Here is a 17,247-nt window from a genome sequence, read left to right as displayed (position 1 = left end):
AAAATATTAATAAATGTAAAATGTCATTAAAAATACCGCATAAGATATGTATGTAATAAGCTGTAGTAAAACGAATGTACGACATCTGTGATGCTAATTCCCCTGCTGTTTGCCGCGAAAGAGTGTATTCACACCTATTTATCATACATAAAGGGTGTTTTTTTTAGAGGTTAGGTTTTCAAGATGAAATAAAACGTATATAATTTAATGTTATGGCCAAGAATTTAGCTTTATTATAAAGATAAGGGTTTGCCATTATGTTTTAAAAATGATTTCGAGCAAGTGGCCGCCGCGGCTGGCTCGAATAAATTCCAGCCGAGAGGCCCAATTTTCGACCACTTTTTGCAGCAATTGGGGCCGTATGTCAGCAATAACGCGCCGAATATTCTCTTCCAAGACGTCAACCGTCTCGGGCTTATCTGCGTAGACAAGCGACTTCACATAGCCCCACAAGAAATAGTCCAGCGGTGTTATATCGCACGATCTTGGAGGCCACGTCACAGGTCCACGGCGCGAGATAATGCGCTCACCAAAAGTTTCCTTCAATAAATCGATTGTTGCGTTGGCTGTATGGCATGTAGCGCCGTCTTGTTGGAACCAAAGGTCGTCCACATCAACATCGTCCAATTCAGGCACGAAAAAGTCATTAATCATGGCTCTATAGCGCTCTCCATTGACTGTAACATTATGGCCGGCTTCATTTTTAAAGAAATATGGACCAATGATTCCCTCTGCCCATAGAGCACACCAAACAGTGACTTTTTGAGGATGTAACGGCGTCTCAGCAATGGCTTGTGGATTATGTTCACTCCAAATGCGACAATTTTGCTTATTGACATACCCATTCAACCAAAAGTGAGCTTCATCGCTGAACAAAAACCATTATTTTCGTAATAAATTTGCACGATTTGCAAACGTTGTTCAGGTGTAAGTCTATTCATTATGAAATGGCAAACCAAACTGAGCATAAATCAAGTGACAGCTGTCAAAAAGACCATCTACGAAAAAAGTAGTGCCAACTTGAAAACCTAACCTCTAAAAAAACACCCTTTATTTATTAGAATAACAATGTTGAGTATTGACTATTGTCTATCACACTGGTAAGAAGGTGTAACGTGAAATAATGCAAGTAAAAAAATTTTTTTTTTTTAACCCTTTATTATTGTTTCTATTTCAACTTAAAATATTTACAATTTTTCTTTCTTTTTGGGTTTCAACAGTATTTAGAAGCCAATACCACAATATACATTTATCTAAGAAAAAACAAAAAATAGTTATTTAATTAATTTAATTATTTAATTAATAAATATATTCATAAAATTGTGACACCATTTACATCTGCAGGTCAGTTGGTCGTTTGCGCTTAAGTCTCCTCGTCTCGGTTTCCTCTTTTAATGGAAGTTGCCGAATTTCCCTGTTAGAATGTTCTAGTAGTCGGTTTGTGTGCCTTAAGCTGTTGTTGCGTATTTCTTCATGGACTGTTTTTACTTTAAGTTCTCGATGGATATTATCATTTAGTATATACCACTCTGCTTTTGATATTATACGGAGTATCTTATTTTGCGTTTGTTGTATAATTTTTTATATTTGTTCTGCTCGCAGTTCCCCAAAGCTCTGAACCATATTTCCATATTGGTGTTATAATTACTTTGTATATTAGTATCTTATTTTCTAGTGAGAGCGTTGAATTTTTTCCCAAAAGCCAATGAAGTTGTTTAAACCTAGTCTTGATTTCGCGTCGTTTTTGTCCAATCTGTAACTGAGTAAAGCCATGTCAAGTGATCCTCGAAAATTTCACTAAGTCACGGATTTGAGCGCAAGATGTCTCGTTGTGTAGTCAAAGTCATGTTAACGCTGTTCTATAAATATTTCGCGCAAATTCCAATTTTAGCAATTGTTATTAACAATCAAAGTTTTAAGCAAAATTAAATTGAAAAATTAATTACTCCAAAACTACAATAGATAATGACGTGAAATTTTGCATACCAGTCAAGTATTGTCTGTACTATTTTTTAAGTGTTAATAACTCTTTTTATTGTGACAAATAGATAAATAAATAATAACTTTTTGTAATCAGTTGCATTTTTTCATGTTTTCTTCACGCTGTTAAACAATCGGACTTACGAATAATTGTGCGGAAAACGTTTACCTTCAATAATCTGAAATTAGAATTTTGTACTTTTACTCCATTCCCGAGATATTGACAGTTTTGTAACTTGATGCGCTTTTCAGTCCTACTCAAAGTGCAGAAAGTGAGACGTAGTTGTACGCTGCTTCAGTTTGCGCGGTCCCTCAAGCCGCCGCGCGACCGATCAGCCGATGGCAGCAATGCCATGTTAGCAGTGTCGTCTGCAAATGTTGCTATTAGAGAATTCTTAGTTGCCGGTGTAGGGATATCAGCTGTGTAAAGAAGGTAAAGAAGCGGCCCAAGGACACTACCTTGCGGTACACCTGCTTCCATTGTTAGTATATCAGAATACTTATCTTCGAATTTTACATAAAATTGTCTTCCAGTTATATAACTTTTCATTAGTTCGTAGTAGTCTGTTGGTAAATAAGTCAAGAGTTTTTGTAGAAGTCCTGCGTGCAATACTGTGTCCAAAGCTTTGGCTACGTCGAGATATACTGCTTCACACGTTCGTTTTTTATCGATGTCTTCAAAAATTTTGTTTGTAACTCTGTGAACTTGTTGGATGGTGGAATGTTTTTGCCTGAATCCGAATTGGTGGCAAGGTATTATTTTGTCCTTTTGTATAATGGGATCGATTCTGTCAAAAAGTAACTTTTCAAAAATTTTTGATAATACTGGTAGTATGCTTATAGGTCTGTACGAAGTTACTTGCGTAGGATCTTTGCATGGTTTTGGTATTGCGATAATTTGAGCAATTTTCCATACTTTTCGGAAATATTTCAGTTCAAGATTTGATTGAACAAGTTCCTTATATAGATAAGCCCCTTCTGTGGGAGTTCTCTTAAAATTGTTCCAGTTATTAGGTCGTATCCTGGCGACTTCTTAGGATCAGTTCTCTTACATATGCATTGTTTTATTTCTTCTAATGTAACATTTTTTGGTTTGCAAGTAAAATGACGAAGAATTAATGAATATTTATACAATATGTAATTATAATTTACGAGTATAGCTTCTAATTCTAAATGCCTGCATGCATATTCGAAATATCTACATATATGTACACCAATATGTAAGCATGCTGGTTTTTACTGCAGTGAGCCGTTTCACCCACCCCTGCACCGTTTTCCTCCTTCCGCGAACTACCGTTAGGTATACTTCGCGGTGTATGTGAGGACAAGAATGTTAGATTACAAGATTAGGACAACCGTGAGAGCAATTCTGGCTGTGACGTGACAATAAAAAAAAAGAGAACGGCGTTGTAGGGGAAGTTTGCTCGTGAATAACAATAAAAGTGAAAAACACTGCAAATATAAAATCAATAAAAATATTATAATATCACGTCAGACTCATGCTGCCAAATCTAGTAGGAGCAGGATAGCGGTTCTGTATTCTCTCCGACGCGATGTAAAAGGTGTATATGTATTTACATATATTTGTAGTGTGATTTAAATTCATAATATTTTGGTATAAGAGGCTTTTTTTGTTGAGTGTCGGTTGCTGCTCGGCAGGCAATGGCAAACCTACGAGTGCATAATAAATAGTTTCAATAAGACAATATTTTTTTAATACGGCATATGGTAAATTTGTTTAGACATTTGTGAAGGGAAAATAAAAGAAGAGGTTAAATAATATCGATCTGTAAACATGTTAAACCAGATTTACGGAAAATTAATTTTCGAAGCGTTGGCGACACGGGTTAAAAATATTAAAAAAAAAAATTAAATTTGTGTCCTCTATTTTTGGTCATAGAACAAATTTAGGAAATAACATCAATAAAACAAATATATATATTTTTGGGTTATCGCAATGTATAACCATAAGATAAGACAGATATACATTATTGTAAATAAATATTTATTGAGAATTATTTAAAAATAGCTTAAAAATATATATTAAAAATAGCTATTAATATCATTGAAATTCATTCGTGTGCCTCTTAAGGGCAAAATAGAAAAAAAATGCCGCTACACTAAATACTTTCTGAAAAAAAAAACTTGTTTTCCGATTGTGAAATTTTTTTTAAAAAGGAGAAAACATATTTTTTAAATAAGTATACTGAAATGACCGCACTGCTTTTGAGCTGTGTAAGAGATTCATCGCGGTAACAGTACCTTTTTAGATGCAAATAAGTATTTAATTTTCCACAGGGAGGCATTTGCACATGTACATATTTCTCGAGATTTTGGTTCTTTGAGTTACGGCATTATTGAAGTAAGTGAGCGGCATGTAAAATTTTTTTTCGAAGGAACTTCTAATGAGAATGACAACCTGTTTTCCAGCCTTGTTCCAAATGTCGAATTTGAGTCAGATTAAGCTAAAATTGTTGTTGGTGTAGGTTAAATTTCCCCTTCAGTTTTAGGCCTAAATGAGTTTTATACAAACTTTGAAAAACAAATGATATTGGCCACAGACGGGCGACTGCTATATGCAAGTAAAGAACTAAATGTAATGTTTAAGGTTTTCGGGTGTTGAGCTCACTACTTAATAATTCGACAGCCCAACTTCCCCATAGCTCTCGTAGAAACAAACGTATCCAAGTGTAGCTGTCGTTATTGTTGGTGCTAGAATTTTGAGAACAATTATATGCCGCACGTGTTTTCTCTCCAAGAGTGACCTTTACTAATACTCTTCATAAACAGTAATACAACACAACATTTTTTAAATTACTTTGTATATTTTAATTGATTTGCAAGGGAGGAAAAATCACTTATATGTAGTTATGAAAGTTATCATAAGAATAAAATACAAAATAATTAACATGTGGGCGCAGAAAAATATTTTTTTATTAGAATAACAATAACAAAGCTGTTGCGGGAATTTAAAATTCAAATTAGTTAGTAACAACAGATGAACTCTTATATATGTAGTTACATATGTACATATGTATGCATATGAAAAATATATAAGCCATTGACTTGTAACGAAGTAGACATATTTGGATGTACAAAACGCGGTAAAGTGCATAAGGGGTTTCAAGGCAACGAAAGGGAGAAGATACATTAATTTAGCATAGCGTAGAATTACTAAGGAAATAGAAAGGAAACTAGTTGTGATGCTAGTATCCCAAAGGCGGAAACAAGCCTAGAGATTTATCAGAATGTGTGCGTGTATGACTAATTCAAGGAGTTAGAACACGACCAAGGATAATAGATACCAGGTTTGTTCGGTAGGTATGGTGAAAAAAAAATCTTTTTGAGGGAAACTTTGGATTCCACGTCATTCGTTTTGTGTTTCTGAAAATTTAGCTTTAGCTTAGTGAAAAACAAAAAGAATGACGTCGGAATACCTGTCAAATTCGCTCAGAGTTGAATAACGGCCTGCTAGGAAGTACATCTCTAAAAACCGTTTCACCATGCAACACAACATTTGTTATTGGGTTTTAACACTCTCGTTGTTTACTTGGGAGATTGCGGTTAGAGCCATCACTTAATAAAATATTATATTATAGTAATCTCGAATAACGGATTGCAAGTAATGTTAGCTGTGTTTATTCATCTCACCTTTAATAAAGTGGAAGCTATTTAGCAAAAACAAAATTAAATAAATCTGAATAATTAATAGCACAACTGCCCTACTGATTGCATCTCAAATAAATGAATTGGTTTTTACAATTCCAAATCAGCAAAAATGACACAACTAATATAATTAACATTATTCTAATACAGCTACAATCAGTTCCAGTTCGCGACTTTATCTCGGGACCACGGGACTGACATATATTGTAATAAGTAAATATAAAATTGCTGTTATCGATTAAGTTATATATAACAACCATTCCGTGTACTTAAACACATATGCATACTAGTAATATGTACATATACATACATATATACATATTAACATGCATAAAAATGTACGTATTATGGAGTTGTTATGAATGCCTTGATGTCGTAAATATAAAGAATTCATTGAGATATAAAGAGAAGCTATCCCAAAACGCAACTGAAAGTATTGCAGAGGAGCATTATTTTTCCATTGAAAGTTACTCAGAGTGTGCGTTCATATAAGTACATACATTGTATTTTGCATACTTGCATACACCACAGAACATAAAAGAGTAGCCGGGTCGATATTTTCAAGAAATATGTACATATGTAGCACTCTGTGCATGAAACAGCAATATGATAAACACGTTTTTCTAATAGCGGTCGCCCCTCGCAGGCAATGGAAAATCTGCGAATGTATTACTTCCAGGAAAAAGCTCCTCATATGAAACGATTTGTCGTTTGGAGTCGGCTTAAAGCTATAGGTTCGTCCTCCCATATCAAGATGCACGCCACAACTAGGAGGAGGAGCTCGGTCAAACACTCAACAGAAGTGTACGCGCCAATTATTAATTTATGTAGCTGAAAGTGCCGTTGTGGGGGTAAAATAAGAGACGTTTAAGTTCATTGAGATTTGGTATGAATTTTTAAGTTCTGCCCAAAAACCCCTGAAAGCAACGCTTCTCCTCAAGTTCGAAATGTGTGAATTAATTCACATAGCTAGATATATTTTTAAACGCACGCATAGTACTCGTCGAAAGGCAACAACAATAACACACAAACCAAAATTAAATACACTATTTATGTCCGCATGTACGTAAATGTTGTGTGAATGTGAATGTGTGGTGTGAATTGATTCTTTAAATATGATGCTCAATTAACATTTTCGCTCTCCCACAGACTGGATTCTCAAAACTTCACATTTCGCAGTTGAGTTTTGCAGCCAGCTTCTCGTGTTGCTAATCACATGTCGTCAAGTGTACATATGTACTCATATAAGTATGTATTTAAGAACGCGTGTGATTTTTATGTATGAAAATATGTATGTAATTGGGTGTTGAAAATGCAAGCAATTGATTCCAATTAAAAACAAGTTCGCAAATCGGTGCGGTCAAGTGCGAATATGAGGCGCACTACGACGGTGGGGAGCTAAAGGAAGAGCATAAGAAAATATATTAAAACATATGAATTTATAAATATAAAATAATTTCAAATATATATATATTACATTAACGAGAAGTGAAGTAAATAAAAATTGCTTAGCGTGAGTGTGTACAGAAATAAAGATATGTTGAATTTTATTATCGGTCAGGTGAATATGCAGCGATTTTCTATTGCTGAGGACCGTTTTTTCGAATATATTTCTTTTCTTATCGAAATAGTGGCAAAATATTGTGCAGGAATGAGTGTGCAGTTACTCTAGAACAAAAAAAAAGTTTGCTGCGAAACGTTGTTGCGTTTAAAATAATATTTAGTGATTAAAAAATGTGTATTTGAACGAAAACGTTTTAAAGTATCTGCTAATGTGTAATTGAACGGAAATTATTCTGAGTTGGAGTAAAATTTTAACTCGTATTTCAATTCGTTTAGTTCTCAATGCGCTATTTATTATTTTGCGGCAATTCCGTTACTGTTTTCGCGTTATTCCATTGTTGTTGTAGCCGCCTAAACATTCCCCATACATGCTTGGGGAATGCTGCTGGAGTGACAGTCCTTGGTGGGATATAAATCCAGGTCGTTCCGATAACACAGAATCGACTGTGAATGCACGTTATTCCTTAAATCTGGACGCTTATATGTGTGTAATTGTGTCTGCGCAAGAAAAACAATGTGGACAAATTTGTGTTCGTGTTGCATTTGCATTTAGGGGAATACTATTTGTCTAGATGGAACTTACGATTGGGTCGAAAAATATGAATGGCTGTGTCATTAGTCAGAAAATTGCCTTTATTGATGAAATTGTTGTTAAATTTAAAAATTTCTGCAGTTTAATTCACCAAATTATTCAGTTCAATTTTATATTGTTATAAAAAGAAATTTCTAGCATTTAATTTATCAAATTATTGAGGATTTTTTGCATACTGATAATGTTTTTTTATATCAATTAAATTTTTAGTTTTGAAGAATAGTACTTTTGGTGTAAGGTTTATGTAATTTTAAAAATCTTGAATTAAAATATATAAAAGCAAAAGCAAAAAATATATATAAATCAAAAAGCTCATACATATTTTATTACTAGTGTCGAATATAGGGCTATATTGTTCAGTGAAAATTCGGTCAAACACTTAACAGCTTAACAGAAGTGTACGCGCAATTTATTCATTTAAATTATTTTTTTTTTTTTTGAGTAAAAGTGAGGATTATTTGAAACATTTTTCGTATCTGTGTGTTGTTGCATTTTTTGTTTAAAAAATATATTTACTTCTTATTTTAGTATTTAATAACGTTACCAATATTTACCATGCCAGTTTTTAAATTCGTTTTCTCAATAATTTTGAAACACATTTTTATTATGCTTTTTTAACTTGTTTTATAAATGGAAACATTTGCGACTGGAACCATATTTGTAAATCTCTCATTTTATCATTTATTTAGTGCTTTTAAATAAAAATATCTACTGTAAAATTCTTCAATTTTTTCGAATATTTACAAATAATTTTCATGTCAGCACTCTGTAATGGTAATTAATACTAGATGTGAATTTTTTTAAGGTTGTTGGTCTAACAAGGCGAAAAAAGTAAGAAGGGAAACGTTTATTGAACAACAAACTAACATTTTTAATAGGATGCAGATTTTTTTTCTATATAGTTTTTTCTTGTGAAGAGAAAAACTAGTATTTTTTTATTGTATATAATTTTTTAACATAAATATATTTTGTACATGCTTCAAAACTCATATTTTTTATACAAAAAGGATAAAAAATTTAAAAAATTCACTGAAATATTAATGCAAAATATATTTAAAAAATAATATTATAACAAAAAAATAAACATTTTCATAGCTCTATGCTGCTTACAGAAGCTTTACTTATTCGTTGTGCGCATAATTGCATGATATCATTAAACTATTTTGTTTTTTTATAACAAATACGCGTTTCTTCATCTATTTGAGATGCCCTTTCTATTCTTATATTTTTTGAATTTTAGTTTCCATATCGTATCCGTTTCACTTGCATTTCTTAAAATGATCCTAAAAAACTAACAATCTCGAAGTCCTCTCAATAAATTTAAACATCATTCTCCTTTTTGGATTGTAATCTCATTCAACTGAGCGCCTTTAAAATATCTCTAAAAGTGCACAATTTCCGTTCACGCAATTGCACAAACTCCACACATATTCTTTCCGAAAAACTAATACTCCTCCATTTGTTGCGTGTAGGGTGTGAAAATATCAAAACATACAAAACAAATCAAAGAGATATTGCAATTTCTCTTTTATTAAGTGTAATGTATAAAAGACTATAGACATGATAAACAATTTCAGTTGCATCTCAGTCATTGGTGTGTGGTATAGCATTTTTTCGCTGAGAGAATGTGGAAGAAAGCGATGCTGCCTCTGCTGCTGCTGCTGCTGCTCACCGCATTACTCTTAGCACAGGTGAGTCCGTGTCACTTTCCCACTATACACTTTCCTATTATATTTATAAACAAATCTGACCTTAAACTACATGCAAACTAAACAAGTAGCAAAAACAAAACAAAAAAACAAAAAAAAAAAAAATACAAAAACGACAAAAAAAACCAACAACCATAATGTATAGTATAGTTTATGTGCATATGTGTCTATTAATCAAAACATCCATCTATTTACTTTACTATTTAGTTGGTCGCAACGGAATCAACGCAACCACCAGTTAATGCAAAAGACATCAGCACCAGTAGTAGTAGCACGGAGCGTTCCGTGGCGACAGCATTGGATATTAACGACAATGACGATCATGATCCCGATGAAGCAATAGTTGAAACGTACGAAGCCGATGAGGAGAGAAGCGAAGTGACAAAGAAAACGATACCACAATTAATAAAAACAACGCCAACCAACGAAGACGCTAGCGCAGACGTAAGCGAAGTAGACGCCGGTGACGATTGCGATAGCGACGAAGTCAACAGGGACGGGGACGATGGCGGTGTTGGTGATCACGATGGCGATGACGATGGCGAAGCGAATGTATTCGACGAGGGCAGTGGTGGTAGTGTTGATGTTGGTGAAGGGGGCAGCGCCGACTTCGCTGGAGAATACATTGGTGTTGGCGAAAGTAATGCTGAAGCATCCGAAGCTCCTCTACTTAAGCTACGCGGGCGCGATCGGCTTGCGTCTATAATGATGCGCGAATTCACACAGTTGATTGATTATGCATTGGAGCAACAGAGATCGGTCGTCAACCAGTTTTTACAAGACGATACAATTGAGATGGTGAAATGTGCGACAATGGAGACGGTGAAAAAGAGCTGCGCCTCATTCATAGAGGGTGTGAGAGAAGCCCTCAAGATTGACAAAGGTAAAGATTTTCCTACACAATTCGCGCTGTTCGGAATGAAAACGTTGATGGCGAGAAATTTCGAATCATTTGTGGATCAACATAATACGACGCGCATAAAGCAACCGACAGCGGAAAATGTGATTATTGACAATGCGCTGAAGAAGGCGGGTGTGTTGCAGATCGAGTTGGATATGCAGAAACGTTTTGTGGAATTTTCAAAATTATTTGAGTCGATAGTGGGTAAATATGTGGATAGACTGTTGCCGCATGAACGGAAGTTGGATGAAACAATGGTGGAGTGGTATGAAGAATTCAAAGCAGCGACGAATATTAGTAGTCAAGTGACAGCTTTGTCAAAGTTTTTACCACTGTACAAAAATATATCTTCCATAGAAATTGAATTAAATTGAGAAGTGATAAGAAGGAAGCAAAATTAAAACAAAAAAAAAAAAAATACAAAAAAAAAAAATATTTTTAATAATAATAAAAGTAATGATAAGAAAACTAAATTTTAATTTAACACGAATACCTAATTATGATAAGCGCCAAACAAAACAAAGAAAAATACAAAAATGAGAACAATGAAAACAAAATCAAAAGCTGAATATGTGTTTATGTGTAAGCATTGTGCCGTAAGTTCTACCTATGTAAATAAAGTATTAATAATTTATTCTAAGTACCAAAAACTGTTTGCGCTTAATACACTTTCAAATGCGAAAACGATGGGTTTTATAATTTTAAAACCCAAAAACCAAATAAAATTTGATAAACTTTGCCAAAAATATACAATACCGTAGGGTCAATAACATAATACGTAAATTAGGTAAATACCAAACAAATTATACAAACACACATACATAAATACGTACAATAAAATCGTTGCCTAATAAAATACGCATTTTTATAAATAATTTGTTTTAATGCTGGTCTGATAATAAAATATATAATAATTGCATGCACACGTAAGTACGAGGGTCGTTTGAAAAGTTTGTGCAAAGCCAGAGAGAGGGCACTACTGGCACCCATCGAGGTTATGTTTAGTTTGTAGCATCTCTTGGAAAAACACATACCAAGTTTCAGTCAGATGGGACTTTTCTTTGTGTTTGGCATTCGTTTGAATTGAGGAAGTCGAGTGATTTTCTCGATACCACAATTCATAAAAACAACACCAACCAACGAAGACGCTGGCGCAGACGCAAGCGAAGTAGACGACGATGACGAGGTAAAAAAACTACACTACACTGACAGGGCGAAGATACTGCTACAACAATAACAACAACGATGACGAGGTACTGCTACAACAACAACAACGATGGGGACGAGTGATTTCTTTTGTTCCCACGGCAGTCGGTTCTAAGTCATCGCAACGACACGGATTTATATTCGGCCAAGGACTGTCACTTCGGCAGCATTCCCCGTACATGTATCGTATATGAATGTTTATGTTGCTGCTACAATAACAACAACGACAACAAGTGGTTTTCTTTTTCCATCACGACAACGCGCCAACTGACATCCGCCCTATTCCTAAGTTTCCAGACTTGTTCACTTGTTGTGGTTGTAGCAACAAACCCTGTCAGTGCAATGTAAATTACCGGTCGTCTTCGCCTAGCTCATCTAACGCTAGGCCCAGGAAACTTCATGTTTCAACAGGTTGTTGGGTCCAGAGGGCGAAGGGTGTTAGATGAGTGTTAGATGACTTGGCTACTAAGACTGGGATCCAGAGGATGCCTCTGTGAGGGCTGAGCGGGCGACAGAATGCAGCCTTGCCTCACTTCTGCAACTGGTTCAAGTGGGTCGGGTAACACTCTATCATGCAGTACTCTAAATTGAAAACCAATATATTGAGACTGTATTAGGCTTACCGTAGCCCGGCCGCCGTAGCCGAATGGGTTGGTGCGTGACTACCATTCGGAATTCAGAGAGAACGTAGGTTCGAATCTCGGTGAAAGACCAAAATGAAGGAAACGTTTTTTCTAATAGCGGTCGTCTCTCGGCAGGCAATGGCAGACCTCTGAGTTTATTTCTGCCATGAAAAAGCGATTCGGAGACGGCTTAAAATTGTAGGCCTCTTCATTTGGGAAGCAACATCAAGACGCACACCACAAAAGGGAGGAGGAGCTCGGCCCAACACCCAAAAGGGGTGTACGCGTCTATTACATATACATATATATATATTAGGGTGTCCGTTATGTATATATTATGTATGTATATATTAATATTCAGAATAAACCTTGCCCCAAACACGATATATTTCCCATATAAATTACATGGGATTTTGCTACTTTTTGGAATAAACTTTTTTTCTCTAGTATGCTAATTTATAGCTATGAAAAACACATATTCTGATGGCAATTTTAACCCTCTGCAAAAAAGATCTTTTAAAATTTTTCGATAAATAGACTCCTTTAAAAGTTAATCGAAGTTAAAGTTGAACTGTGTGTAAAGTACTAAATATGCTTGAGTGCGCATGTGAAAGAAAAAGACAACCATATGTTGGCAGAAATGCTTGTAAAAATAATTGAAAAAGACATTTCATAGCAATGGACAAAAATTGATGATTTTTTTCAGAAATATTAGTTGATTAGATACTGTAAATGGAAAAATGTTTGAATATTTTTTACTTTTTTATTTAAACGTGAGATAATAATTTTGCTGCAAAAGTGAAAATGTCTGAAATTTACACAATTTACACTACTGTAAAGTCAGTCGTGGTAGTCATTTGAACGATATTATTTTTTATTCATAAATGACAATGTTCAATCTTCAAAATAAAAAAAAAAGTTTGAAAAAATATTGATTAGTTTTTTTTTATGGCCGATTCAAAAAGCAAATTTTACATGGCTTACCCTATACTATGATGCCAGTTAGGGTTGACAATTCCGACGCGCATATTGACACCATATCAGTGAATATTCGGGCATTATTACGTTACCGGAGACGAAGACGCTGGCGCAGACGTAAGCGAAGTAGACGACGATGACGAGGTAAAAAAACTACACTACACTGACAGGGCGAAGATACTGCTACAACAATAACAACAACGATGACGAGGTACTGCTACAACAACAACAACGATGGGGACGAGTGATTTCTTTTGTTCCCACGGCAGTCGGTTCTAAGTCATCGCAACGACCCGGTTTTGTATTCGGCCAAGGACTGTCATTCCAGCAGCATTTCCCGTACGTGTATAAGGAATGTTTTGCTGCTACAACAATAACAACAACAACAGCTGAGCATTACGAACGACTCAAAATTAAACTGGATGGAGCTTTTGAAGAAAAAACGAGAGATTGTACTGGCTGCTTGGACCTCGTTCCAAGTTATCAAGTTATCAAACTGTCAAACACCAACAAATATTGCAAAATCGATGTAGTTAATTGTCAACTAATCTTAATCTAAATCTAATTAGTCATTGGTTGTTGGTCACTCGTTTGAAATGCCATGTCGATTTTTTCTAAATGAGCTTGAGACCCTTGGCCCTTCAATGCCACTCTCATCCCATCTCGTTGTAAATAAATCTCGTTGTTTACTTACATTCTACAATTTAATTATAATATTTTTTTTTTTAATTTATTTGACTCAATTCGTAAATTTAAATTCATATTTATTTAAGCTTTGCGATCAACTGTTTTTCACTTGCAAATTCTTACAAGTAAAAATTTATCCAGTAAAAACGTGCAACTTCCCCTCAAAATGTAATCTCATTTTGCTCTCTCACTTTCCCCTACTTTGCAAGTTTTTTGGGTACGTGAACTCCAGAACGTGATAATTTATAACAATTATTACGAACTATTTGCTTCATAAACAGTCCTATTATTTTTTCAGAACTATCCGCCACAGACCTTGTAAGCAATTATTAAGGAGCTGCATTTCCAAATACACGAAGATGAAATCAATAAAAGCGTTTTTTATTTCTTTAATTTGCCGCAAATATATATATGTATGTATGTAAATATGTATATATTATGTGTCTGATAGTGCTCCACTGCGTAAGAAAATATTCTTATAATCTCAAAATTCAAATCTAACTCAACCGACCTTTGCCAATTTTAATTATTTAAAAATTAAAATTCGTCACGCCCAATCATAGCATACACAAATGCATTTATTTATTTTTAATTTATGATTTATGCAGTGTAATAAGTATAGGTTAATTTTTGAGTATAGCGATTTATGTTACACCCTACAAAATATTATTTTCGTTGCCTAAATGCGAATTCGCTAAACAGAAAAAATTTAATTGAACAACCTTGAAGCTGACGCTTGATGAATCTCCTATTTGCGTACATACATACATACATACATATGTATGTGTGGATAAAAATATAACAAATTCTTCAAGTGTACTAATAAAATTGATAAATATTTAAATTGAGAAGCCTTGAACTTGCATGAAATCATTCTAGTACTCGGTAATTATTGTAGTGGAATATTTAATAGGAGAGTGCGCGGGGATTTCGAAGCGCTGCTTCAAAGAAGATTCGATTTGTTGTATAAATTTTATTGTGTTGGAGAAGGCCGCCACAAACATCCAAATATAAGTATCTACAATTTTAGAAATGGAGTAAACTCAAGACTAGATTAGATTAGATTTTTTATGAGGTATGCACTTCGAGCACTTGAGGATGGCACTTGACTAGAACCCCCAAGGGAGCAGAGGTCGCGGTCGATCAAAAAAACACTTGGAGAACTTCGATGCTGTGCGAACTAGCTGATGCCGATATCTCTTGGGACGGTGCAAAAACAACCATTGTATAGAAATAAAACCAGCATTCTCCAACAACAGCACAGAACCGTGTACGATGGAAGAGTCTTGTCGAGGCCCTATGCTTCCGAGAGGAGTGAACAAGGAAAAAAAAATGCACTTCGACCTCACCGTCCTTTGTGCCCTCTACTCATCTCGCTACCTCATCCAAGCCCAATTCCCTTATTGAATTCAGCTTAGAGCTGGGTTGGATTGAGCGTATGCGCCTTTCTTCTGGCAGCAATTGGCCAATATGTCTTAACCTTCTCCGCGGTACAGCGCGGCATTCCAGAAGAAGGTGAATTGGAGCATCCTGAGATGGATCGCAGAAACAAGAAGAGTTCTGTTCATGTGCAGATAACTTCGAGATCTGTAGTGGGCTGTGAGAATTTGCGCGAACATTCCTAGTTTAGCCTTGCGGAGGGTTATGAGCCTTTGAAACCTCTTTTGGTTATACCCTTGAAGTAAGGATTTCACCTGGCGTAGCCCTATAGTTTGGTGCCAGCAAACCTCCCTGAGCCCTAGCTCTTCACGCCTGAGTTTCTTCTTGAAGGTGTGGTGTGCCATAGCAAAGAAGAGCGTCCGCTATTACATTCGAAGTTATACCCCTATGTCCTGGGACGCAAATTAGCCAGATGCTATTGTGCATTCCTATTAGATTAAGTTTCTCGATACACTCAAGTACCAGTGAGGATTTGATCTCATAGGGCGATAGGGCCATGAGTGCCGCCGGACTGTTAGTCAGAATGGCAATTCGCTCATTCCGGATAAACTCAAGTAAACTCAATCATCCGCCTAGCATCGGTCATCAAAGATATCTCATAGACAAGAAAATCTAAAGTCTTAGCTTAAAGAAGGCAAATGAATATAAAACTCATATTAGCAGTCAAAAAGCAGAATAATTGTTTGCGTAGCCTGGGTGTCCAGACAGCCATAAAGACAATTCGCTATTAAGTAGTCGCCGTTAGAATCGGTTCGTACAAATTATTTGCTCTGACTTCGATAAGTCAATAAGTCCGTGACTTTTTGTATTTCTGACCTCTTTACTGAAAAAGAAATACTGCTCCTGTCAACAGGCATCTGTCAGTTGACTCCTGTCAAAATTTGAACGTGCTGCGTCAGTTAGTTTGTGTTTTACAGCTACCTTTATCCGACTACCCAGTAATTTGAGGAGAAATTGAAAAAAAAATGAATTTCGTGTGCTTATTAAGCCGATTCACCCTTATAAACCCACTGTTTCGACTGTTGTTTGGTCGCTGGTGTGTGGTGATGGATCCATGTTTCGTACACGGTTACAAAACGGCGCAAAAACTCCTCCATATTGCGATTAAACAACGCCAAACCTTTCTGTGAAGTTGTTACACGATTGCGTTTGTGATCGACTGTGATTTTTCTTTTTCAGTAAAGAGGTCAGAAATACAAAAAGTCACGGACTTATTGACCCGCCCTCGTAGTTACTAAAAAACGTCGTTGTTGTTGTAGCAGCATAAACAATCCCCATACATTACTTGGAATGCTGCTGTAGTGACAGTCCTTAGCCAAATATAAATCCAGGTCGTTCCGGTAACGTAGAACCGACTGTCGTGGGAAAAAACGACGTCGAATTGGCCAGCTATGTTATTGTTTGTTGTTGTAGCTAAACATTCCCCATACATATACTGGGAATGCTGCTGAAGTCACAGTCCTTGGCCAGATAGAAATCCGTAGAATGTGGCTACGTACGCGAAATGTGTAAAGCCACCTTACTTTTTGAGTAAACTTCGTATATTTTCACTTTAAGAATTTTCAATCAAATTATTTACCCATTAAAAGAACTTTGAATAGTCTCAATCTGGATGTCATCCTTCCTAGAGCTTTATTTTTATCTATGCTGGAATAAAATTACTTTTACGTCTTATCTTTACGTTGTCTCCCTTGTCTCTTTTTCACCTCCAGCCTGTAAGGCTTTGGAACCATAGACTTCATAAATGATGTGAAAATGAGAATTAATCTAACTGAACTTAGGGCAATGAATGTAGCGTGCTGGTTTATCAAATTAAAATCTAAAGCAAATACAATTAGAAAGCTTGCAACTTTTTAATACAGTTTGCATTAGAAAGTAAATGGCATATAACTAAGCAAACAT

At 35.4% G+C, this 17,247-nt stretch overlaps 1 protein-coding gene across 1 annotated transcript; it reads left to right on the top strand.

Moving 5' to 3' along the window:
• Window positions 1-7,086: 7,086 nt before the first annotated feature.
• On the top strand, window positions 7,087-11,093 carry LOC129249121 (uncharacterized). The gene is made up of 3 exons (XM_054888774.1): window positions 7,087-7,159; window positions 9,379-9,492; window positions 9,718-11,093. The coding sequence occupies exons 2-3, from the start codon at window positions 9,427-9,429 to the stop codon at window positions 10,783-10,785; spliced, it is 1,134 nt and encodes a 377-aa protein (XP_054744749.1). The 5' UTR covers window positions 7,087-7,159; window positions 9,379-9,426; the 3' UTR covers window positions 10,786-11,093.
• The last annotated feature ends 6,154 nt before the right edge of the window (window positions 11,094-17,247 follow it).

Source organism: Anastrepha obliqua, chromosome 5 (assembly GCF_027943255.1).
Source record: "Anastrepha obliqua isolate idAnaObli1 chromosome 5, idAnaObli1_1.0, whole genome shotgun sequence".
NCBI classification, from domain to species: Eukaryota; Metazoa; Arthropoda; class Insecta; order Diptera; family Tephritidae; genus Anastrepha; species Anastrepha obliqua.
The sequence above is the reverse complement of the archived record's forward strand: the minus strand, read 5'-3'. Positions and strand labels throughout refer to the sequence as shown.